Genomic DNA, 25,161 nt, shown 5'->3' on the forward strand with positions numbered 1-25,161 from the left:
TTGAATGACAGAGAGCTAGGGGGCGGGCCGGTGGAAGATTGCCTGATTCTGCTGGGTTGGGCACCCGATTTCCCGCGGTTCGAAATTAATGCTCGCGAGTGTGTGTGTGGGAGGAGTTTCTTAAAGCGCCAGCCTCAGTGCGGCCTTTTGTTCCGTGTCCGCAAGGCGGGGTGGGTTCAACTTTCACCGTCTTCTTGTCTATCCTTCAGAACGGCCATGATTTCCCAGTTCTTCATTCTGTCTTCCAAGGGGGATCCGCTCATCTATAAAGACTGTATCCTTTGGACCGGGAGACGGGATAGGGGAGGTGGGTAGAAATCGAAACCAGGCCAGTCTGTGTCGCCTGCTCCTTAACTATCTTTCCATCTGGCTAGTCCGAGGGGATAGTGGTGGTCGTGATGTGGCCGAGCTCTTCTACCGGAAGCTGACGGGACTGCCGGGAGGCGAGTCCCCGGTTGTCATGGTAACTACTGTGGCAGGCGAGCAGGGGCTTAGAACTGTGGAGGTGGGTGGGTGCCTCATCTCTCCCTGTCAAGGGCGGCTTGGTAGGAAGAAGCTTTTTTTTTTTTTTTTTTTTGGATGTAATGAGCAAAGGCGAGGTTTATTACGGAGATCTATTATGGGGATCTCCGGGCCGACATGTATCCCGCGCAGGAGACAGAGGTGTCGACCAGGAAGAAGCTTTTAAGGAGGAAGGATTCGTTTCTCCAAGTAAGATAGATGAGTACTGACAAGACGCCAGATGCAGAGCCTTGCATCCCCATCTCTAGACTATCAATAACTCAGAGAGGTAGGTGCTACCTTTACACGTTAGGTGGCCAGGTCTTAGGTCTCAGGGATCGCCCAGCGTCACACTTCTACCATCACGATTGGAGACCCCAGGGTGCTATCTTGCAGGCTACATTACTACAATTCTGGTCTTTTGTTAATAATGCCTCTGTCCTCAACTCTGCCTTAGTATCACGATGATCGTCATTTTATTCACATCAGACACAGTGGTCTCTATTTGGTGGCCACAACTTCAGAAAATGTCTCTCCTTTCAGCCTCCTGGAGCTACTTTCCAGGTGAGTGGGGCTGGAACAGGCACGTAAGAAGGAGTGTATGAGAGGTTTATTCACACAATCCGCTGTGTTTCCTTAGGTTAGCCACTCTCTTGGGTGACTACTGTGGCTCACTCAATGAGGGGACCATCTCACGGAATGTGGCGCTTGTCTACGAACTCCTGGATGAAGTGCTGGTAAAGCTCAAAAACTTCCCTCTTTTTAAAGTTTATTCATGTTTGCGTGTGTGCATATATGTATTTGCCCACACCACTGCATATGTGTGGAGTTGAGAACAATTTGCTGGAGTCAGGTCTCTTCTACTTGTTGTGGGGTCTATTTAAATCCAACATAAATCCACCATAACTCAAGCACTAGGTCAATGCAGATGACAAAACTGTACTGTAATCGGGCTGCCGTCTGATCAGGGCTGTAGAACAGACCCGGGAACTGAACTACAACCTGAAGAGAAATTGCCTAGCATATTTAAAGGGTGACCCCACAAAGTGAAGGAGAGTGAGGTGAGCTATATCACTGTCCAATCATATGTTGACATAAGGGGTTGAGCAAAGGACCATTCACCAATCAGATTAGGAGTAGTTTTCTTGGGCTTAGTTGATCTTGCCAGCAAGATGGAGAAGTTGTCCTTGAGGTGTCTGAACTCACTGTTCTCTTACAAGCTGTGCCTGAGAAGGCAGGACTCAGACAACTCTGTACGAATTGTCCCTAAGATGTCTGAACTCAGACAACTGTTTACAACAGAAGCTGCTCTGCTACCGGGAAGTCCCCAGACCCCCTAGGGCTTGGGATCTTGAATTTAGTTTCTTTTTATGTAATCATGGAGTATGAGAATTATGTATGGAGTCTGAGAATGAAATGATAGTATTTAGAATAAGTTTCTTTTGCTTGTTCCCAACCAACATACTGTCTAGGTCCCTGGGATTGAAATAAAGTTGACTGGCTTGGTAGCAAGCATCAGCAGAGTCATCTCACAGGATCTCTGTCTGTCTCCATGTGTGTCCTTCTCTTTCCAGTCCTTTGCTGGTCATGGTGGTATATGCCTTTAATATAGCAGCACCCAGAGGCATTCCCAGTCTACATAACGAGGCCAGCCAGGGTTACATAATGAGATCTTGTCTCAAAAAATTACAATAAGGGGTTGGGGATTTAGCTCAGTGGTAGAGCGCTTGTCTAGCAAGCGCAAGGCCCTGGGTTCGGTCCCCAGCTTTGAAAAAAGAAAAGAAAAGAAAAGAAAAGAAAATTAGAATAAGCAGCCAGCCATAGTGGCACACTCAGGATGCAGGGGCAGGGGAATGGCCCTCTTGAGTTTAAGGCCAGCCTGATATGTGCACTAAGCTAACTAGATTGCAAGTCTCCTGTGGTTCTCCTGTCTCCATCTCCCGTCTCTGAATGGGAACCCTGGGATGGCAGATGCTTCTTACTATGTTTCGGGGATTGAGCTCCACACACTTGCTCAGCAAGCCTTTACCCACTGAACCATCTCCCTAGCTCCAAGGACTTTGTTCTCGTATCCCGTGCTACGGTGAAGAAATGTCCTCTCTTACTGGGTGTGTGGTTGGGAGGCTACATCCACACTCTTTCCGTCCATAGGATTACGGCTATGTGCAGACTACGTCCACAGACATGCTGAGGAACTTCATCCAAACTGAAGCCGCGGTCAGCAAGCCTTTCAGCCTCTTCGACCTCAGCAGCGTCGGTCTGGTCAGTCGCTGGGAAGGAAGAGGGGCAGGAGGGTCGGCTCTGAGTACAAAGCTGAAGAGTGGTTGCTTTGGGTACTTTACAGTTTGGGGCAGAGACGCAGCAGAACAGAGTGGCCCCAAGCAGTGCAGCCAGCCGCCCTGTCCTGTCCAGTCGTTCTGACCAGGTAAGGGAGGGATCGGTAGGGCCAGATTTGATGATTTTTTTGGCCTACAACCCTGAAGTCGTAAGAATCAGCTTATCTTTCTGCTCCTTTGACATGGCATCCCTTCCTTTACTCCTGGGCCCCCATCCTAGGACTCTTCTTCAACTTTCCGTCCCTTCAGCTGCCTCTTTTGTCTTATGCATGAGTGTGTGTATGTGCAGAGCAAGTTTTTGTGTGGAGGCCAAAGGACCAGGCCTTTGATGTCATCCCGGGGAACGCCATCCACCTCCTTGGAAACATGATCTTTCACTAGCCTGGAGCGCACTGACCAGGTCGGGCTGGCTGGCCCACCAGTGAGTCTCAGGGACCTGCATGTCTTCACGTCCCTAGTGTAGGTTGTAGGTTACCTATAATAACCTGTATTGCCTTGGCATCAGACTCAGATCGTCATATTTATGTGACAAGCACTTTTTTTTTTCTGACTGAGCCATCTCTGTAGTTCCTCTTATTTTGCCTTTTTGATATAAGGCTGTCCTTGGGTCCTCCAACCCAGGCTCTCACCTTGTAACCCAGGCTGACTCACGACAGTCCTCCTGCCTCAGCTTCCCAAGCGCTAGATTACAAGCATGTGTCACCATTCCTGACTTTGCCTGTCTATTGAAAGACAGGTTTTTCCAGACTGGGTGTGGTAATTCATGCTTTTCATCCGAGCACTTGAAAGGCAGAGGCAGGTAGATCCCTGTGAGTTCATGGCCAGCCTGGTCTACAAAGCAAGTCCAGGACAGCCAGGGCTCTTTTACACAGAGAAACCCCATCTCAACCCTGTCTCGAAAAAGACAAACCAAAACAAAACATGTTTTCAGCTCCGTAACTCAGATCCTCTCTTTCTTAGAGCCAAAAGAATGAAGTGTTTTTAGATGTGGTCGAAAGGCTGTCTGTTCTGATTGCATCTAATGTAAGTCTGGGTCCCCTGCAGGAGGTGAAGGGCAGTGGTACCTGGGGAAGGCTGAAGCTTAACGTTCTTTCTGCCTCCAGGGCTCCCTGTTGAAGGTGGATGTCCAAGGAGAGATCCGGCTCAAGAGCTTCCTCCCCAGCAGTTCTGGTGAGGGCTGATGTCGGTGTGATGCAGGCTTCCTTGTGATGTGTATGCTGGTGTTTGCTACTCCTTCTCTCATATCCTCTCCTCCCACAGAGATATGCATTGGCTTGACAGAAGAATTCTGTGTTGGAAAGTCAGAACTGAGAGGTAAGGAGAGCATGAGTTTTTCCCTCCAAAAAACTATGGAGAGAAGTTGGAAATGTCTCTTTTGAAACATGGGTCAGAAGAACTGTCTCCTTCTCTTGGCAGGTTATGGGCCAGGGATTCGAGTTGATGAGGTGTCATTCCATAGCTCTGTCAATCTAGATGAGTTTGAATCTCATCGGATCCTCCACCTGCAGCCGCCTCAGGGCGAGGTCAGGTTCAGGGTGTGTTCCCAGTGTATTCCCTCCACCAAGGGGAGGGAGGCAAGACCAATGAAAGACCAAGCTGACCTGTCCCTGTCTGGCCTCAGCTGACTGTGATGAGATACCAGCTCTCTGATGACCTCCCCTCACCACTTCCCTTCCGGCTGTTTCCCTCTGTACAATGGGACCAAGGCTCAGGCCGGTGAGACTATTTCCTGTGTTTTAGAACTAACTACTCCAAGCCATCTGAGGCCTATTCGTGGTAGAGATGATAGGATGTGGGTTGGGGAAAGTATTGGCTAATGTGGTTGGGATGGATCTCTGCCCTTTTCCTTCTTGGGGTACAATTTACCCAGTCTCCTCCCATGGGTGCCCTGGATTAGCAGTCATGGGATGCCAATAGGATATGATGTAATTGTATGCTACCTTTTCCAGGCTCCAGGTTTACCTGAAGTTACGGTGTGACCTGCCCCCAAAGAGGTAAGGGTTGGGGCTGGTCAAGTTGGGTATGGTGGCATATTCCTATAATCCCAGCCCTTGGGAGATAGAAGGTTCAGGAGACCAGGACCAACCTCAAATACATAGGAAGTTGGGAGGCCAGGTTGGGCTTCATACTCAGAAAGCAAAACACAAAAATGAATGTGGGCTAGTCACACTCAGTTCAGCTGTATGGGGCAGAAAACAGGCCCAAGGACCTGATAATTTTTCCTCCAGGCAGGTTCACTAAAGCTTTGTAGTGTGCAGTGTGCAGCTATAAGCCCAGCAGCCTGAAACAGAAGGTTCCCCAGTTGTGAAACCAGTCTGGGCTTCACAGTGAGACGCCCATCTCAAAACACCCAGTCACATCCACCAATTTTAAATTTCATTGAGTCAGAGGTTGTGGTATTTGGGGAAGGAAGGGTTAGAGGCGGGGATGTATCTGTGCTGCACTCTCTTATGGAGGAACAGAGAAGGGGCTGGGGTATAGACCAGTGTGCAGTGTTTGCTTAGCACTGAGCCCTGCCTTTGATCCTCAGCCACGTAAACAATGTGGTTGTGCACACCTGTAACCCTAGGCCTGGAGGAAGCAGAGGCAGGAGAATCAGGTTCAAAGTCATCCTCAGCTGTTTGACTGTCTCAAGAGCAGTACAAACAGAAAGGCCCAGGGTAAGACACTGCCCCCTGGGCTTGACTGTTCTTTCCTCTTTGCAGCCAAGCTCTCAACATTCATCTGCACCTTCCCCTGCCTCGAGGGGTCGTCAGGTCAGCATGCTTGCTGGGAAGACTCCCTGGGGTAGAGCCTCTGCTCTACCAAGGAAGCAGCCACTTAGTTTAGCATATTCCCTGTCCACCATCCAGCCTGTCTCAGGAACTGAGCAGCCCAGATCAGAAGGCAGAGCTGGGAGAAGGAGCCCTTCACTGGGACCTGCCCCGGGTACAAGGAGGTTCTCAACTCTCTGGCCTTTTCCAGGTATGCACTGTTGATCCCCACACACCTTCTCTAGAACCCAGTCCTCCTGCTGTCTCACATCTTCCTTGACTTTCACTTACAGATGGATGTCCCTGGCTTGCAGGGACCTCCCAGCCGTGGGCCGTCCCCCTCAGCACCCCCCTTGGGGCTGGGTCCTGCCAGCCTCTCCTTTGAACTCCCTCGGCACACATGCTCTGGCCTCCAGGTTCGATTCCTCAGACTGTCCTTTAGCGCCTGTGGTAATGCTAACCCTCACAAGTGGGTTCGACATCTAAGCCACAGCAACGCCTACGTAATTCGGATTTGAATCTCCTCAAAGAAGGATATGGACAGCAATGTCAGCAGGCATTTTCTTTCTTGTGACTTTGGATCTGGACAGGAAGGTTCCACAGACTCACCCCTTCTGTTTTGTGACACAGGGAGGCTCACAAAGTTACAAATCCAACTTTTATTCTGAGGAACTTACTGTACAGAATCTAAAAAGAAAGTCACTGGGGAAAACATCTTTCTTCTTCCTCCCTCACACGTTGTTTGTGTGTGTAGGAATCTGCAGAAGAGAGGAGGTCAGCACATGTGACAATATCACAGAGCAGGCTGGGGAGAGCTAGGTCCAGTAGGCTGGGAGCCATTAGCCTTTGGAGTCCCTGGAGCTGGAGGGGGGCTGTCCCCAGTTTCCTGCTTCCCCCCACAGAGGGCACTGCCCCCAAGTGGAGATGGTGAAGAAGATGAAGGTGGGACTGGAGAAGGATGAGAAGGAGGGCCTCCTTTGCCTTCCCCTGTTGGGGGAAGAGAGACCACAATGTATTTCTGAACACTGCCAGGACCAGCAGGGGCTGTGCTTGGGGGTGCAGTGGTAGCAGTGGAGACCAGCTTGACAATGGGCTGCACGCTGGGAACTGTGGTGGTGACAGGAGAGGTAGTGGTAGAGCCTGAACCAGGAGCTGAGGTGCTGAGGGACAGGACCTGAGGGAGAAAGGGGGGCCTTGGGTCAGGTTGTCCTTGCTTCTAGAATCTTCTTCCAGGTACCTGCTGTTGGCCCTTGCCCTCTGCTCCCACCTTCCCTTGTAGTCCCCAGTGAATGCATGGTCAAGATTGCTGCTAGCTCGAGGCCTCCAAGATCCTGATAAGTGGCTCTAGTACGGTATGAGTTTGAGCCTGAAAGGATTAGGTCACAACTTGGAGGTTTCCCCAGGGTGCTCCTCACATCCTGGCTATACATACCTGCTGGGTTGATGAGGCACTGGAAGATGAGGACATTACAATAAACTTCGTTGGAGGAGGAGAAGGCTGAGGAGGGGCAGCAGCTCTTGCAGACACCAGTGTCTGGACAGGCAAGGCAATAGAGCCAGGGACCTTCAATAAGCCAGGGGTACGAGGGCCTGGCTGAGGGGCCTGTGAGAGGGTCAGTGTGGGCCGAGGCTATGAAGAGACACAGGAAGAAAATGTTAACACTGGGGGTAGGAGTGGGGTCCAGTTCCCTGAGACTGCTGTCTGTGGCAAGTCCCTGTATGTTTCCTGTCAGCCTCCTCCCTCACAGCTGACCTGTGTGATGGTGAGTGTGGTCCTGTTGACCTGCTGAGCTTGAAGAGCGGCCTGGGCCCTGGCCTTCACCACATGGGAGCAGAGAAGGGGCCCAAGGGACCCAAATTCTCCCCGGTAGGCATCCTGATTGTCAGGTGGAGGGCGCAGCTTCGCCAATACTGGGGCACAGTGTTTCTGCAGAGGAGGCAGAGTGAGGGCTGGAATCCTTCCGCAAAGGTGAGAGAGGAGCTCATTCACTGCTGCTGTTAGAAGCCACAGTGAAAAGCTATGGTTCTACAGGGAATGCATCAGAGCTGGGTGTGGTGGTTCATGCTTGTAGGTCTAGCATTTGAGCTGAAGCAGGAAGATCAGTGGGTTCTAGGCTAGCCTGAGCAGGTGGCATATCTCAAAAGTGAGGGCCAAGGAGAATACAGCTCATTGGTAGAATGCTGTGCAAGCATGCATGTGGCCCTAGGTCCAATTCCCAGCAGAAAAACAAAAAGAATGGGGGTTGGGGAGGACTGGAGAGGGAGCAGAGGTGTAGAGTGTCCGCTCAGAGGGCAGTTGTTCACTACCCTCTAGGACTCCAGGAGATCTGTCACCTTCCTCTGGCTTCTGTGGGCACCTGTAACCATGGTGCACATTCTTACACATACAAAACAATGTTTTACAAATAAAAAGGAATGATTTCAGTGGATATGGCGGTGCATTCCTGTAATCTCTGCACTCAGAAGAGAGGGAACAGGATTGCCACAAGGTCAGCATGGTGCACAAGTTCTACACTAGTCAAGGCTATACAGCAAGATCACATCTATAGGAGTCAACACATTGAAAATTAAGACTATTTCCTTCCATAAGGATCAACTGATATGAACAGGATTTCCTGTATCTGCTGATGATATATATAGTGATCATTGCCTTGTGTGGCGGGAGCTGTAGGGTGAGACAAGCAGGATGAGGCAGTGCAGTGCAAAAGTTACTGACTACCAAGGCTTTCTGTTTGAGCCTAGCTTTCCATGTGCACAACAGTGCCGGCCTCTCAAGAATAAAAGTAAAATGTGCTTCGTGCTTGCTAAACATTGTAGCCGTGTTTGTGGGAGCTGAGGGCGGGGCTGGGGTGAAGAAGGAGAGGGTATGGTGGGGGTTCGTCACCAGGAGAAGGCTCTGAACATGGTCTGCTCCGATACGGTCGATGTTGCTCAGAACAGGTCCGTCCAAGACACTTCGGATCCGCTCCCCTTCCTGCTGCAGCCTTGGCAGAATTAGGGTCTTAATCACCTGGTGGGAAGGAAGGGGAAAATCCCAGGCTAAAAGGTCACCAAAGGCCCCTCCCACAGCACGTGTAACTGCCCCTCTCCCGGCTCTTCCTAGACTAACATCATGCCCCAGCTCTGCCAGGCCTGCAATGGAGCCATATCGAGTTGTCCATGGAGTCTTCTCATCCACCCAGCTCTGTAGAGGAAAGAAGAAAATCCCAGATGAAAAGGTTTAGAAAGGCTAACAGCTAAACCAGGCCTGGTGGTACATGACTGATCCTGGCACACAGGAGGTAAAGATAGGAAGATCGGAAGTTTAAAACCATCCTCAGGCTGGAGATTGGCTCAGTGGTTAAAAGCACAGACTGCTCTTCCAGAGGTCTTGGGTTCAATTCCTAGCAACCACATGGTGGCTCACAACCATCTGTAATGGGATCTGATGCCCTCTTCTGGTGTGTCTGAAGACAGCTACAGTGTACTCACATAAAAAAGCTATCCTTGGCACATGACACACTGTTTCAAAACAGAGAAGGCTGCCAGGCAGTGGTGACACATGCCTTTAATCCCACCACTCACAGAAGGTAGGTAGGCAGGCAGGCAGGCAGGTGAGTCTCTGAGTTCAAAGCCAAGCCTGGCTTACAGCAGGACTACACAGAGAAACTCTGACTCAAATAAATAAATAAATCTGGAAAAAGGAGGAAAAAACCCTAACTGCAAAAGATTGATACCACCTATTAAACACAAAACCTATGTCTTAAGACATAAAGGTTCAGGCCCCTTAGGGCCAGTCTCCCTGGATCCCGTCTCTGCTCCATGTTCCGGGGATCGTTTCCACTGGGTGAAGCTCTCTTTCACACAGATAGCCCTAAAGGGGTGATTTGCATCATCTGATACATTTTTGGTGCTTACCTTGGTAAAGGTCTTGGTGATTCGGGATTGGATGTTGTTGGTGGTTGTGCTGAAATGCTTACAGATCTGGGCCACTAGACGGGCAGCAAAATCCCGGAGTGCCCAGTGATTGTCCACATCTGGCCGCAGGCACAGCTGTCTGCTCACAATGCAGGTCATTACTGCAGGAATCAGCTCGTGCACCTGAGAGAGAGCAGGCCCTGTCAGCCGGTTCTGATAGCAGACCTCCTGTGGTGAGGCTGGCAGAAGAGCCCTGACCCTAGAAGGGAAAGTAGGCGGCAAGACCACTCACATATTTCTCAAGATACAGTGTGGGGTTGTCCATCAGGGCCTTAACCATTCGCATCAAGTAGATGAGCAAGGCCAGGTTATTCTGAACCACATTCACACGGACCTACGAGAGGGAAAATTGAAGATGGGTGCAGAGAGACCCCTCAGATGAACTTCCCTTGGATCCCCCTCCCTTGGAGCCTCATCATGGGTCTGGCCTTCCCCAGTTCTCTCACCCCCTCTGAGATGAAGGTACTAAACCGTGGTAACATCTGATAGAGTCCAGGATCTGTGGCAATGCTCTGCAGAGCTTCCTGTGGGAGGGGGCAATGGTTAGGTGGGAGCATTTACTGTAGAAAAAAAAAATTACCATTGTTCCGGAAGATTCTTCCTCTGTGTGAAGGGGGGCCAGAGGGCAGGCTTACCGCTCTCTTGGCCTCACAGGATCCCACACAGGCTTCTGTGATCTCCTTGTAGTACAGCTGCTGCTCCACGGACAGCTCATGGATGCTGCGGGGCTTCAGGCGGAAAGGGGCCCCTTCCAGCAAGGGAGGTGCCTTCTTCTCTTTTCCTGTGTGAATCGGGAGAGAGCTCAGTCAGTACAGTGCTTGCCTTAAAACACACAAGGTAGACTGCACACGAGGAGGATTGCTAAGACGATCCGTAGCATATGTCTACAGAAAAGTAAGCTTCGGAAGAGGCTTCGGTACAGGACAAACCCTGGCCACAACTTCCGTAGACTTCTGGGCCTTCCTGGGTTCCTTTGTCCCTGACCTCACCCACTCACTGAGGACCACCTGGCTTTGGGATAAGAGTAGGAAGAGGCCTGGCCAGGATACCAACCTTTGCCATCAGCTGCAGCTGCCCCTTGACCTTTGCCTTTCAAGGGTCCATCTTCTTCTTGGCCTGGCTTTGCTGACTTCAGGGGTTCTGTGGCCTCGGCCTTCTGCTGCTCTTTGGGAGCTGGTGGGAAAGTGGTCATAGCAGGGGTGATAAGGAGGTAGGCGGAGCCCTAGAGGACCAGGGATGGGAAGAGTAAAAGCCATAAGAGAGTAACAGGAGATCTGGGCAAGGAAAAGCTTACCTGGGGGTGGATTCTCTGGTATAGCTGGCTGGCAGCCTTCAATGCTCAGCCAATGAGCTGTAAGGAAGATGTCAAGCAAAGTTCTGGGTATATACACTGGGTGAATGTCCCTTCCTGGTCCCCTTCTTGCCATTCACACACTGGTGTTTCTTCTCTTGTCAAGTTCCTCCCAGTCTCATGCTTCCTTCCCCTCCTCCCTGGGCACCCAGCTCTACCCCGTCTCCACCTTTGAGGCAGACATCCAGAGGCACCCGAGGCAGAGGGGTGTTGATGATATCACTCAGGTCCACTTCCTTCTCTTCATAGAAGTACAGCTCCCGGCCCCCACCAGAGGCAAACCGGAAAGGGATGAACTCCTGAGCATGGAAGCCATATAGTGGCTATACCAGAAGAGACAGAGAAAGGCATGAGAAACAGCTCAAGGGAGGCATGGCCCCACTCTAAAGCCGCCTGTCTTCTTTAAGCCCCTCCAAATCACCTCCACATTCTTTAATTTCAATGCATAGTCAATGTCACTGGTAGTGAGCTTCTGTCGTTTCCCCATGTGCATGAACTTCAAAGCATCCTAGGGGGTGAGAAGGAAAGAGATTTTGCTTTTGTTTTCCGAGACAGGGTCTTCCTCTGTGTAGCCCTGGCTTTCCTGGAACTCACTATGTAAACCAGGCTGGCCTCAAACTCCAAGTGCTGGGATTGAAGGCCTGCCCCGCCAGGGCCCCTCTGAGAAGAGATATGTATCTAAGACCCTGAGGAATATGGCTCACTGAGTAAAGCATGTGCCTAGCAGGCACAGGAGCCTGAGTTCAATCCCAAGCATCACATGACAAGACATGGTGTTAGACCCTCAATCCCAGCAGTGGAGGTGGGCACAAGAGGGTCAGAAGTTCAAGGTTATCCTTAGTTACATAGTAGGTTGAATTGTTAGCACAAAGCAAAGCTGGGCAGAAGGCTTACCTGGGCAATCTCCTTGATGCGGTAGCTGACCTCATCTGTCAGTAGCTGGCAAGTCTCCTCCTGAATCTGAGCAATGCCCATGGATTCTGCCACCACCTTCATAGACTCGGAGGGCAACACGGTATTGCTGAGTTTCAGTTTCTTCTCCTCAGCCATGCTGGAGTTCCAGCTCCTGTCCCTGGAAGGATGTCACCCCAGGGTGGAGAGATGGAGATCCTAAGAGTGGGATGTGGCAAGACAAAAAGGAAAACAGTTCAAAGCCTCCATCTGCGTTCTCTCCTTACTTACAGCTCACCGTCAAAGCAAAGCTACCAAACGGCTTGCTCTGTCTTTTTTCTTTTAGACACAGGGGCTCACTATGGAGCCATAACACTTCTAATTCCAGCCCCCAGCTTCTGCCTTTCAAGTACTAGGATTATAGGCATGTAGTAACATGCCCAGTGACAATTTTTTTGTTTGTTTGCTCTTACTTTTGTGGATAGGTTTCTTTAGCCATGCCCTAAACTATGTAATAAAAGGTAAGTCTTGACTCTGGATTCTTTTGCTACCTTCCTAATTCTAGGATTATAGACGTACCCCGACAGTTTTGTGGTGCTGGGAAATACTTTAAAAACTGAGCTACATCTCCAGACCCAGTTTGTCCCCTACCCTTCTACCCTGAGGCTGTGTAACCCCAGCTGACCTGGAACTTGCTCTATAGACCAGGCTGGTCTCACATTCAGAGATCCACCTGCCTCCGCCTCCTGGATGATGGGATTAAAGGCCTGTTCTCTCTCTGTCTCTCTCTGTCTCTGTCTCTCTCTCTCTCGGGCCTCTTGTAGTCCGGGCTGGTCTCTTACTCCATATGTGCTGAAAATGTCCCTGAACTCCTGGTCCTGCTACTTCCCAAGTGCTGGGACTATAGGCATGTGTCACCACATCCAGCACAACTCATTCTTATCTGGACGCTTGAAACAAATCCATCAAGTAAGGGCTGGAAGATATAGCATGTATATGGACCTGGGGTTGATTCCCAGCATGGTATTAAAACCTACCAGGCAGTCCAACCAGACCCTTTTTGGCCTATCTGCTGAACTCAGTTGCTGGACAAGGTGTTCCTATTTCTATCTTACTTTTTTTTTTTTTTTTTTTTTTGCATTTGTTCCTTAAAACCAAAGTGGTTTTAAGTGTCAAAATATAAAGCAGATAACTATTTCTTTCCTATAATGGTTCCCCTTTTGACATAAAACCCTCCCAAGGCCTTCCCTTCAAGATCTGTCTCTTGTCCAGTTCTGCGGGTCAACCCTTCTGATTTCAGTGGACTGCCTTGAGTTTTATACCAGGTCATGCTTCAGAGTGAGACCCTACATCTGTACACTTGTAACCCCAGCACTCTGGAGGCTAAAGTGCACAGACAGCAAGTTTGAGTCTTGCCTAAGTGGTTTTTCCTTTTCCTTTCTTTTCCTTCATACGTCTGATCACCTATCCCTCCTTTTCCCATTTAACCTGTCACACATCATTCTTCTTGCTGTCCTTTAAATCTGACAGGTATGTAGTGTACTTGGCTTTATAACTTTTGTTGTGTTCTTCCTAAATGTGTTTGGCTGACTACCTTATCTGACCCCATCCACCTCTCTTTAGGGGCAGGTGGCCCCCAGCCCAGACTGGTTTCAAATTCACTATGTAGACAACACTGGTCTTAACTCCTGGTCCTTTGGCCTCCACCTCCCAAGTGCTGGGATTATAAGCACATACCACCATGCCTGGCTTTACTTGTTTGCCAAAATTTCTTCTAATAATAAATGATATATATTATATATATGTATTCTATATAATCACTCTAGATTAAATCTAAGCTTTCCACATGTTAAGCAACCCTTCTACAATTGGGTCTCAGGCTTGTCTGGAACTCATTCTGTGGCCTTGATTTGGAGATCCTCCTGCCTTTTACAGCTGTTTACCGCCAAGCTATTATTTTTCTTGTTTATTATTCTTACCCCACCAGTAGACAGGATTATGTCTGTTATGTCCGCTGACCAATCTGGTGCCTAGATTGACTAGTACCTAGGACATTATTAAATATATGAATTTTAAGTCCTAAAGGTGTAAGTGTTCACTAAATACTTGGTATAACAATTACCAAAATGAAAAAGACACAGACCCAAGCTTGGAGTTTACTCTGTGGTCAAATGGAAAGGAGCTTGCCTGACACTGGACATGAGGTCAACCTCAGGAGTGTTCAGAGCTGAGTGCTGGGGAAAAGGGGTGTGTGTTTGTGTGTGTGTGCCAGGGTGGGGGTTGGGGGTGGAGGCCAAAGACCCTGGTTCTTTCCATCCCAATTTTTCTCAGACTTTTGTTAAATCTTGTCTACAGGAAATACAACTATTCAGCACATACTCTGAACCTGGTGCCAAGTATACAAGAGGCAGTTGGGTCCCAGTCCCCTGCCACTAAGGGTTCATAAAACACTAACACCCTCCGGAATTTCTCAGATCAGTGGAAACGACAGGAAGACTTCTCAGAGGACGGATAACTTGAGCTATATCTGTGCATCATTTTCCTCAGCAGGGAAGTGATTCGAAGATTCCCCGGGCAGCGCTACAGGAGGTTCACAATCTACTACATCTCCCCAACATCCTTCCAGTGCAATCATGCACAGGGTCCCCACTAGCACGGACACACAACCAACCGTCTTCTTCCCAGTCCTCACATGGGCCCTTTCAAAGGGTCTCCTCCCGGGTACACCTCAGACCTTCCCCCGCCAGCCAAGCACCGGGAGCAGTAAAAGCTTCTCACCGCTGCCAAGGCGCCGCTCACCCGGCGCTCGGCGCCATCTTGGCCCCGCCCCCTGGCAGTAGTAGGTCCTGGCAGAAGCCAAGAACTTATCACTGCTCTTCCCTATGTCAAAATAGACCATATCGTTTCACAGTCTGGAATTATTTAAAAATTAAATTCTACGTGTATATGTAAAGATCACATTACTCTATTCTAATTTCTTCAATTTGTATCTTCACTACCCAGCTGCCAGGACCTTCAGGAGGCGCCACAAAAGTAAGGCCGGGAAGCCTGGAGCCATTAGGCTCCACCCACTTTCGGGCTAACTTTGGGCATGCGCTGACCGTCCCCTGTAAGTTTTTTTTTTTTTTAAAGGCTTGCTGCCGGCTGCGCCTAAGTTTAAAGGGCCCGCTCCCTTTCAGAAGTTAGTCTGAAGGCAAGAGGTGGTTGTGTGTATGTGTGAACTGCGTTTTGTCATGGGACCTGTGCGGTTGGAAATACTGCTTTTCATCCTGGCAGCGTACGGTGCTTGGACTGGAATGACAAAAGAAGAAGAAGCTGATACAGAACGTTTGCCCAGCAAATGCGAAGGTACAGAAATGGAGCAGTTGCTATTTGCATCTCCTTATCCTAGCTCCTGCCTTTAACTCTAGGCTGAATCAAATGGACTAGGATAGATGGGTCACTCAACTGTCTTGAAAGAGGTTCTGTTGGAGCTTGGTAACACTTGAATGGGAACGAGGGAAGGAGAGCAGTGTTACGGTGGCACTACATTTCCCAGGTGGCATCCAGAAGGAGCTAGGTTTTTCTTGCGGGCTTGGGCTTGAATGGATTGTGGGAATTGTAGTTCACGAACCTGTAACGCTGGCTCTACCGAGCATCTTTCTCAGTGCGTTTCCCTACTTGTTAAAAATCTAGACAACTTGCATGGGTGGGGTGTAAGGTTCATACCTTATAGACGTACTGTGCCCCGCCCTGGCAGAGACGCTCGCAAATTACAGGCCTGATGACCCCCTTCAGGGGTTTAAAGGTGAGTAAGTCCCCAGCTGAAGCTCATAAACAAAAGATGGAGACACCATCATACCACTTAGAAGTTGCCCATCAGTGTGAGACTTTGCAGATGGGTTGCACTGTAGGGATTTTACAACAAGCAGCACAGCCCCTGGCTGCATCAGTAAATGCCCCCCTCCCCACTCTACTCCCAACAGGGAGGAAGCCAGGTCACTGAATAAAATATCCTGTGGCTCCCTGACATTAACTTTTTCTTTGGATTTATTATCGTTTCACTTTACACCCAACAACATTATTGTCATTGTTACCCATGACTTTATTCTAATCTCTCATTTTTTTTTTTTTGCATCTGTGTCTTTGGGGGGGGTGGGGGGGACACGTTAAGACAGGGTTTCTCTGTGTAACTCCGGCTGTCCTGGAACTTGATCTGTAGTCCAGACTGGCCTCAAACTCAGAGATCCACCTGCCTCCGCCTCCCGAGTGCAGGGATTAAAGGCCTGTGCCGCCTTGGCATCTCCTGGGACCTCTTAACCTTTCTAAACACAGGCCTAACCTTGGCACTGTTGCTTTTGCACCTCTGTGTTCAGACAAAGACCTTATGGAGGTCAGAGGACAACCTCAGGTGTCATTCCTTCAGAAGAAACATCTACCTTTTGCTTGAGAGAGGTTCTCTTGTTCCCCTGAAAGTTATCCATAGACACCTCCTGTCTCTAGTTCTGATCTCAAAATGCTGGGATAACACATGCCACATCGCCTAACATTGTATAGGTGCTTAGGATCTGAACTCAGGTCCTCAAGTTAAAAGTACTTTACTTACTGAACTGTTTCCCCAGACCCTAAGCCAACTTGGGGTTTGGGGGAGCTGTAAATGTCTTGTATATACACTTAGGCTTTTTCCTCCATTCCTAAGAGTGACTGTACTTCAGACACACCCAACTTCTCAGTCAGTGAGTATCCCTTGTCTTTTTCTTGGCTGTTTTCCCCCGTTCCTTTCTGTGTTTGATAAGCTCCTACTGGACCCAGTTTTACTTTCCTTTGGACTCCCTCCTTGCCTGTCACCCACTGTATTGTAAGTAAGTCCCCAGAGGAAAAGGGAGTGCCCATGGCACAGGTCATATAGCACAGGGTAAGCATTTTGGTTATTTATCCCTGCCTAGTTTGTCATTTCTGTAGGAGACTTTTCTCTTGAGAAACCCAGCCCACCATCAGATATTGGGTTTCTTTTTTTTTTTTTTTTCTTTTTTCTTTTTTTCGGAGCTGGGGACTGAACCCAGGGCCTTGTGCTCGCTAGGCAAGCGCTCTACTGCTGAGCTAAATCCCCAACCCTTATCAGATATTGGGAAAGTCAGTGGTGGAAAAGATATGTTTACCCTTATTGAAATTACTGTAGAGTAAGTGACCTCTGGATGAATTCTGCATTTCCTGACGACTGAGTCTCTTTCATTTTAAAAGTACATTTATGTTGTGTGATTGGTGAGTAAGCATGTGACGTTAGTGTAGTGTGTGGTTGTGTATGTGTGCAGATAAACATCTGTATGTGGAAGTCAGAGGACAGTTCAGAGGAGTAGGTCCTCTCCTTCTACCTTGTGGTCCTTCAGCTTCAGCCGCAAGTTTCTTTTTTTTTTAATTAATTAATTTATTTCATGTATATGAGTACACAGTAAGAGGGCATCGGATCCCATTACAGATGGTTGTGAGCCACCATGTGGTAGCTAGGATTTGAACTCAGGACCTCTGGATGAGCAGTCAGTGCTCTTAACCACTGAGCCATCTCTCCAGCCCTAGAAACAAGGTGTTACTTTGTTTCACAGGGTCTCTGTGTGTAGCCTGACTGTCCCACCTCTGCCTCCTGAGTGCTGGGATTAAAGGCATACACCATCACCGGCCAGCCTGAAAACAGGTTTCTGGATTGTAACCCTGAAGCTCTATGGCCATTGCCAGTCCCAAACTATACTGGCAGTATTTCATGGACAAATCATGATGGGTTTTACGCTCTCTATACTTCTTAAGTCCATATGAAAGTAGGTCAATAAATAAAATCAGACTGACACCAGCTTCTTACATAGAGCTCACCATATACCAGACATGACTCTAGGGGTTTCACATATATTAATGCACTTAAATCTTCATCACGGGGGTTGGGGATTTAGCTCAGTGGTAGAGCGCTTGCCTAGCAAGCACAAGGCCCTGGGTTCGGTCCCCAGCTCCGAAAAAAAAAAGAAAAAAAAACCTTCATCACACCCCATTCAGTAAGGGACACGGTCTCATCCCCGTGACGGAGGTGAAGAAGCTAAGGCACAGGAAGTGTCACACGGCTCCCGAGACTGAGGCAGTATTCTCGTTCAGCCATTCTGGCTCCAGCGTGTGTTTATGGGCAGCCTCAGGTCGAGAGCAGAAGGATGCTAGTGTGGTTGCTCATCTCGTACATCTCCCTCGGGTTTCTCTTTACTGCCAGTGTGTAAACTGCTGAGCATGGAGCTACAGGAAGAGTTGAGTCGAACTGGCCGATCCCGAGAAGTGCTGGAGCTGGGTCAGGTGCTAGACACAGGCAAGAGGAAGAGACACGTGCCTTACAGCCTCTCGTGAGTCCTTGTGCTGAGCTACCTCCTAACCAACCCCAGAGGAGCTGCAGGGTTCCTGAAACATCAAGGGGTCTTATTTCTCTCCTTCCCGCAGCGAGACAAGGCTGGAGGAGGCTTTGGAGAATTTGTGTGAGCGGATCCTGGATTACAACGTTCATGCTGAACGAAAGGGCTCACTGAGATACGCCAAGGTCAGACGGTTCCTAGGGAGGGTAGGGAACAACAGTGAGCGTTATAGCCCTGGCTGTCCTGGTGCCCCCTCTGTAGACCAGGCTAGCCTTAAACTCAGAGATCCTGCCTACCTCTGTCTCCCCTCCCAAGTGTTGGGATTAAAGGCATACACAACACAAAGCTCCTTTTTTTCCTCCCCCAATAATTACTTCATGTGTGAGTGTGTCACAACACACTACTGTTGTCAGAGGATAGCTTGTGGGCGTTGGTTCTCTCTTTCTTCAGTGTGGGTCCTGGGGATTGAATTTAGATCATTAGGCTTGGTGCCATCACCTTTCTCCACTGGGATATCTTGCTACTCCCACCTTGGCTTTTTTAGACAAGGTCTCACTGGCTTACTGACTTACCAAGCAGGCTAGGCTGGCTAGTCAGAGAACCCTGGGATCTATTTTGTTTCCTGTTCCCCAGCGTTGCGATTGCAAATTCATGCCGCCGTGCCTGTCTTTTGCTTTTTGAATTTTTGAATTATTTATTTTTATTTTATGTGCATTGATGTTCTGCCTGCATGTATATCTGTGTGAAGGTATCAGGTTCTCTGGGACTGGAGTTACAGGCAGATGTGAGCTGCCATGTGGATGCTGGGAATTGAACCTAAGTCAGTCAGTACTCTCCACCACAGAGCCATCTTTTCAGTGCCTGTTTTGTTTGTTTTGTTTTGTTTTTCAATGTGGATCTGGGGATTGAACTAAGGTCCTCAAGCATTTTTACCAACTAAGCTGTTACCCCCAGCCCAGGACCCTGTTCTCAGAACAGATACTTATATCATCCACGACCCTCAAGGAATATCTGCCAGTCTCCCCAAAATCTGGATTGTCCCCTTATTATGGCTAGACTCTTTCATAGACCACACCACAGAATGGTAGTTGGTAAAGCTGATGTGGTGATGCAGGAAGAGATGAGTGGTGGACTGGACTTACACCAAATTTTTCGTCCCTTAGGGTCAAAGTCAGACCATGGCAACACTGAAAGGCCTGGTACAGAAGGGAGTGAAAGTGGATCTTGGAATCCCTTTGGAACTGTGGGACGAGCCCAGTGTGGAGGTCACGTTCCTCAAGAAACAGGTAGGATGAGATACCACTTTGCCCAGGAAGGTGAGAGGACCTAAATCTCAGGACTCTGAGCAAGGAGAAGACAGAGTTAAGGACTGTGCCATTTATGAAAGCAGGCCCAAAAGCATATCAAGAAGTAACATTGTGCGGCTCATAATATCCACCACTGCATACTAACTGAGACGCCTCCTGTGTCCTGGATTCTGGGCCATACTTCCAGCTACTGCCTTGTTTTACTCTTATGTCACAGGTGCGAATACCAATTCCCACTTCACAGGCAAGAGTCTGAGAGGTACTGAGGGTTTGGGATAGGCTTACAGGCTGAGTCTGTAACCCTAGGTGGTTGGGAATGAGCTTCAGTATAGGACCTTTCTTGACTCTACCTCCTAACTGGGGTTACAGGCATCTCCTCTCTGGGATTACAGAGTAAATATACTAGATAATTAGGTAGTAACCGACACTGGTAAGTGTTAAATAAAGAGAATCACACATCTAGAGAGCCAAGTATAACCTTTTGGCTGCCTGTTCCTCGAAGGGCAGGCACTCAATGGAATGGGGTGATAGGGAGCGAAAGGCAGAGGCCTTCCAGTGCTCCTCAGAGCAGGTACTCCTTCCTGGTCTTCTTTACCAGTGTGAGGCGATGCTGGAGGAGTTTGAAGACGTCGTGGGAGACTGGTACTTTCACCATCAGGAGCAGCCCCTGCAGCATTTTCTCTGCGGACGTCATGTGCTCCCAGCCACTGAAACTGGTAAGTGCAAAAGTCTGGGCTCCTCTCCCAGCTTCCCAGCTATTCCCGGCATTAACACCGAGCGCTTCTTCTCGTTCTACCTAGCTTGTCTCCAGGAAACGTGGACTGGAAAGGAGAAGATCAGTGATGGGCAGGAGGAGACAGAGGAAGAGGAGGAGGAAAAGGAGGAGAATAAAGAGATAACCAAGACTTCAGGCACTCCCAAGCATGACCCAGAAGATCTTTGACCCTTACGTTTGAATCCCAAGGATGGGTCATGGAGAGTTTTCTAAACTCTTGAGCCCTCCCTCCCCCATCCCAGGGTTTTAACTGTCCTTTTTGTATAATCTCAGCCATGATCCTGGGAACGCAGAATGGCAACAGGAGAGGAGAAGTGGGTGAAGCAAAAGCAAATTTTGCCTTCAGAGATGAGACACATACAGCCACTTAATTGACCAGGTGTGTGCTCACCTGCGCCAATTGGTCAGTAGTGGTATGAGCTGTGGGAAACTCACTTTGCTTTTTAAAGGGTCTATTAAACACCCTTTCAAGAGGCCAGGGAGGGGCTAGAATGTAGCTCAGATAGTAGAATGACAATGACAGGACAATAATGGGAGCTGGACCTGATGTGGTGGCACAGCCCTGTAATCTCAGCACTTGAAAAGTGGTGGCAGGATTATCAGAACACTGTCCAGCCGTGTGGCAGTTCAAGACCAACCGGAGCTACACGAGAGACCCTGTCTCAAAGTGAGAAGCCAAAAAGAAACCCTCAAGAACCAATATGCACTGCCAACATGAGGCTGTGTACCACCAATCTGTGAACCAGAACAGAACCCTGGAAGAGAGTGAAGCAATACTGGGGTGAGGTGGGGTCGACATATGTAGCCTATTTCCTATTTCACAGGTGCCATATCTTCTATATTGCTATTAAACCTTTTATATGTATATCAGCTGAGTCCCATTTCAAACATGCACACATTATCGACAAGGTGGGGCCAATGGCCTGCTTTCTATTAGTAGTTAATTGTGTTCTTATAATTATGCAACGGGGTTGGGGAAACAACTGTACCACTAGGACTTTAAATCCAGAGTGGCATTTACAAGTTTGTAATTCCAGCGTTTTGGAGGTGGGGGCAAGAGGATCAAGAACTCAATGTCTTCTTCAGCTATAAGCAAGTTCAAGACCATCCTGGGCTCCTTGGGCCCCTGTCAGAAAAATAGAAAAAAAAAAAAAACAAACCAACAACAACAACAACAACAACAAAAACCCCGGAAGTTACTGTAATACACGTGAACTGTACAGGATTAGGATTAACGTTGGGCAACGTGGCTAGTACTTCAGGCTCCGTAGTTTGTACGGAAGCCCATAGAGGGAAAAGTTCTCGCGTTTTCTCGCCTTTTCAGTTTTCCCAGAGTTTTTTTCTTTTTTTTTTAAAAAGACTTAAGGACAGCGATAGTTTAGTTTCAAACTAGACAACAGCTAGAATGGAGAAGGAATATATCTATATATATCTCTCTCTATATATATCTTTAAAATGTGGATGCGTGAAGACCTACAGACTATAAACCTGACCAAAAGAATCTAGGTTGGGCGATACCATCTTCAGCAGGGGTGGTGGTGGAGGGCGATACCACCTTAAGAGCTGGGAGAGGGTGGCAACGAGTTGCTACTAGGAAAGTGACGGGACTCGCGGTAGGATTTCGGAGGGACTGGCAGATGTCCGTGGACGGGTATATGTCCTTCCCTTGCCATGAGCGGTCCAGTGCGCACTGAGCCGCTGCACGGCGAGACCCCTCTGCTGGCGTCCAGCGGTTCCTACTCGGTGGTGGTTCTGCTGCGCGGCTACGCGGAGCCGCAGGGAGTAGGCGACGCGGTGCGTGCAGATGGCACGGTGACTCTCGTCTTGCCTCGGGGCTGGGTCTCGGATACCAGCCGCCGATTGGCCCCATCTGCAGACGGCGGCGCAAAGACTGCCCTGGAGGAGGCAGTGCGTGGCCCCATCCTCGTGGACACTGGGGGTCCCTGGACTCGGGATGCACTGCTGGAAGCCCTGGCTACTCAGGGCGTGGCCCCCGGAGATGTGACTCTGGTGGTGGGCACCCACGGGCACTCGGATCATATTGGGAACCTAGGGCTGTTTCCCCAGGCGGCTCTGTTAGTTTCCCATGACTTCTGCCTTCCCGGGGGTCTCTATCTGCCCCATGGGCTGTGTGAAACGCAGCCCTTAATACTGGGCTCTGGACTGCAGGTGTGGGCCACGCCGGGCCACGGAGGACAGCGGGACGTGAGCGTCGTAGTGGAGGGCACCAGCCTGGGCACCGTGGTGGTGGTTGGCGATGTGTTCGAGCGTCTTGGTGATGAGGACTCCTGGCAGGACCTGAGTGAAGACCCAGTAGCTCAACAGCGGAGCCGGGAGAGGATTCTGAGCGTGGCTGATGTAGTGGTGCCTGGTCACGGAGCTCCCTTTCGAGTGGTCAGGGAAGCAGTGAAAAGTTCGGAGGATTAGATATGTGAAGGCAAGGAGGTTGCTTGATCAGTCAGGAAAGCCCTTCCAACGAGGAACTGGTGTGTCAGTCCAGGAGACACAGAGGACTCAGATCAAGCAGTGTTTGTCATGTGCAGCTTTCCAGGAGGCAGCTTCCAAACAGGTGACATCAGTCACCTTTATCATTGTAACCTAAGAAGGACAAAGGACTGGCTCAGTTCTGCATCCTTTGTGAGCCTCGGTAAAATGCAGGGGAAAAGAAGTTAAAATATTTATTTGGGATGTGTCTGTGTGCCCGTCAGTTCTCTCCATCCTGTGGGTCCCCAGGACCGAGTTCAGGTTGTCAGACTTGGCGGCAGGGAACTTTACCCGCTGAGCCTTCCTGACGTATATACCCTTGTTAAGACCTTCAAAAATAAAAATAGACTGGACGTCATACTGTCCTAATGTAAACGCAAAATGCTGACTGCAAAATCTTTGGGGTTGTAATCAGATGTTGCAAAAGAGGAACACTGTGGCCAACAGCTTGTTTCTAGGATGCACGCTGGCCAGAAGGTTCCAGACATAAGAAATCACCCCTTCCAAGTACTGGATTACAGACTTATAGGCATGTGCTGCCCCACCTGGCTTTCACCTGACTTTAGTTCACTCACTGATTCACGTGGTGGGTAATTATTCAGCATCTGTAATGTCAAGCGCTGATGTAGACCTTGTGATACCACTACAGTGAGAGAATGACAAGTCCCCCCACCGCCTCATCACGTTCCATTCAGGAGACAAGTAACCACAATAGCAGTAGCAATCAGATAATTATAAGTTGTGACATATAATACACACGTGTAGGATGAGGAAAGAGAGCAGGGTGGAGAGAGGCTGCTTGATGTTGAGAGATTACGGAAAGCCTCTGAAAGACGCTGTTTCTTTGTTTATTTTTTTTTACATCCATTTCTTTTGCTGCGTGCGCACACATTTGAGCTATGGCTTGACCGTTCGTGTCAGGACAAGTTGTAAGAGCTGGTTCACCCTTCAATCATTTGGGTTCTGAGGGTACACTCATGTCCTCAGGCTTGGCAGCAAGTACCTTTATCTGCTGAGCCATCTCTCTGGTCCCTAGTTTCTTGTTTTCGTTTTAAATTAGGGTCTTTTGTAGTGGGCTGGCCTTGAACTTGCCATGTGACTGAGGAAGACCTGATTGCCCTTCCTGCCTCGACCTCCCAAGTGCTGGAATTACAGATGAGTACTACCAAGCACAACTCTCTCTCTCTCTCTCTCTCTCTCTCTCTCTCTCTCTCTCTCTCTCTCTCTTGTCTCTGTCTTTCTCTCTTTCGAGACCATCTTGTTCTGAGACCACGCTGGCCTAGAATTCACTGTATAACCCCAGATGTCCTCAAAATTCTCAATCTTCTGGTCTCATCCTCCTGGCGGCTCTGATTACAGGGTAAGCTACCACGTGCAGCTTTTGAGAAGGTGAATGACAAAGAGAAGGTGCCTCCCAGAGAATCTGAGAGAAGGGTGTCCGTGGCTGCAGAACAGTAGATGTAATTCTCTGAGCCACAACGGCATGACCTATTTGAGCAGCTAGAAGACCCATGGGGCCTTGGGAAGTAACTCAATCCAGTGCTTGCCCAGAATGTACAAAGTATTGGTTTCAATTTCCAGCATGGCCTAAAACTCAGCGTAGTGGCATATACCTAGAACTCTGGTACTTAGAAAGTGGAGGCAGGAGGATCAGAAGTTTAAGGTCATCTTCAGCTACACAGCAGGTTTGAAGCCATGGGCTACATGAGACCCAGTCTCAAAAATAAATAAGGATGATCCGTGGGACTGGAATGCCAGGGAAAAGTGGCAAGAAAGGAGGCCTCATATCGGATAAACCTGGAAACCATTGTAAGTAACACGGAAGCCATTGGCTCAGAAACAGGCTGTAACAAACCTGATCTCTTTTGTAATCACCCTTTCAGGGATCTGTGGTGCCCTCCTGTAATCCCAATGCTGAGGGAGTAGAGGCAGGAGGGTCAGGAGTTCAGTGTTAGCACTGTGCAGTTTAAGGCCAGCCTGGACTATATGTGACCATGTCTCAAACAAGTAAAACAAATAACCACTTGATCTGAGTGGAGAAGGCCTTAGTATGGGGCAAGAACAGGATTGGGTAGATTAGAAGGAAGTGTTAGAGCTGTGTTTCTCAACAGGGTCTAAGACCATCAGAAATTTCAGATATTTACATTGTGATTCCTAACAGTAGCAGAATTACAGTTATAAAATATCAAAGAAAATAATTTTATGATCGGGAGTCAACATGAGGAACTGTGTCACAGCATTGGGAAGGTTGTGAACTGCTGCTTTGGCCTGAGAGAAGTTTGTGGTATATGCTCTTATTCCAGAAGTCTTCATTGTTGCAATTCTCTTCACAACTGTGTCCCAACCTTCCCCCAGTCCCCTTGTCAACACTCAGTAGGACAGATGGAGAGGAAGAAGCCCATCTTGTTTTCCTCTACTGTATTAGTGTTTTACTGCTGTGAACAGACACC

At 49.0% G+C, this 25,161-nt stretch overlaps 4 protein-coding genes across 11 annotated transcripts; 3 read left to right on the top strand and 1 right to left on the bottom strand.

Annotated features, from left to right (window-relative positions):
- The first annotated feature begins 138 nt into the window (after positions 1 to 138).
- On the top strand, positions 139 to 8,399 carry Ap4m1 (adaptor related protein complex 4 subunit mu 1). 5 transcript variants are annotated; one of them, NM_001413271.1, is given in 16 exon segments: positions 145 to 274; positions 375 to 463; positions 655 to 790; positions 959 to 1,065; positions 1,142 to 1,238; positions 2,653 to 2,763; positions 2,846 to 2,926; positions 3,798 to 3,860; positions 3,941 to 4,007; positions 4,098 to 4,151; positions 4,254 to 4,360; positions 4,459 to 4,553; positions 4,787 to 4,831; positions 5,543 to 5,593; positions 5,690 to 5,801; positions 5,884 to 6,324. In NM_001413271.1, coding segments are annotated over 11 exon segments (978 nt in total). In that variant the 5' UTR covers positions 145 to 274; positions 375 to 463; positions 655 to 790; positions 959 to 1,065; positions 1,142 to 1,238; positions 2,653 to 2,685; the 3' UTR covers positions 6,109 to 6,324.
- Positions 6,235 to 14,696, bottom strand: Taf6 (TATA-box binding protein associated factor 6). 4 transcript variants are annotated; one of them, XM_063271144.1, is made up of 15 exons: positions 14,568 to 14,696; positions 11,793 to 12,008; positions 11,320 to 11,406; positions 11,068 to 11,221; positions 10,842 to 10,898; positions 10,601 to 10,720; positions 10,183 to 10,328; positions 9,994 to 10,071; positions 9,780 to 9,881; positions 9,488 to 9,670; positions 8,700 to 8,774; positions 8,475 to 8,600; positions 7,344 to 7,517; positions 7,023 to 7,220; positions 6,235 to 6,764 (listed from the first exon to the last, which is right to left on the bottom strand). In XM_063271144.1, the coding sequence occupies exons 2-15, from the start codon at positions 11,946 to 11,948 to the stop codon at positions 6,384 to 6,386; spliced, it is 2,037 nt and encodes a 678-aa protein (XP_063127214.1). In that variant the 5' UTR covers positions 11,949 to 12,008; positions 14,568 to 14,696; the 3' UTR covers positions 6,235 to 6,383. The 4 variants fall into 4 exon arrangements, with proteins under 4 accessions (XP_063127214.1, XP_063127215.1, XP_063127216.1 ...); XM_063271145.1 differs by having other exon boundaries at positions 14,482 to 14,625; XM_063271146.1 differs by having other exon boundaries at positions 14,461 to 14,616.
- Positions 14,697 to 14,918: 222 nt separating this feature from the next.
- Cnpy4 (canopy FGF signaling regulator 4) lies at positions 14,919 to 21,097 on the top strand. The gene is given in 6 exon segments (NM_001108852.3): positions 14,919 to 15,137; positions 18,013 to 18,139; positions 18,234 to 18,330; positions 19,309 to 19,431; positions 20,051 to 20,168; positions 20,253 to 21,097. Coding segments are annotated over 6 exon segments (744 nt in total). The 5' UTR covers positions 14,919 to 15,001; the 3' UTR covers positions 20,396 to 21,097.
- A 709-nt stretch (positions 21,098 to 21,806) lies between these two features.
- Mblac1 (metallo-beta-lactamase domain containing 1) lies at positions 21,807 to 23,069 on the top strand. Its single transcript, NM_001024996.1, has one exon. The coding sequence runs from the start codon at positions 21,899 to 21,901 to the stop codon at positions 22,652 to 22,654; it is 756 nt and encodes a 251-aa protein (NP_001020167.1). The 5' UTR covers positions 21,807 to 21,898; the 3' UTR covers positions 22,655 to 23,069.
- The last annotated feature ends 2,092 nt before the right edge of the window (positions 23,070 to 25,161 follow it).

The sequence above is a fragment of the Rattus norvegicus genome, chromosome 12, assembly GCF_036323735.1.
Source record: "Rattus norvegicus strain BN/NHsdMcwi chromosome 12, GRCr8, whole genome shotgun sequence".
Lineage (NCBI taxonomy): Eukaryota > Metazoa > Chordata > Mammalia > Rodentia > Muridae > Rattus > Rattus norvegicus.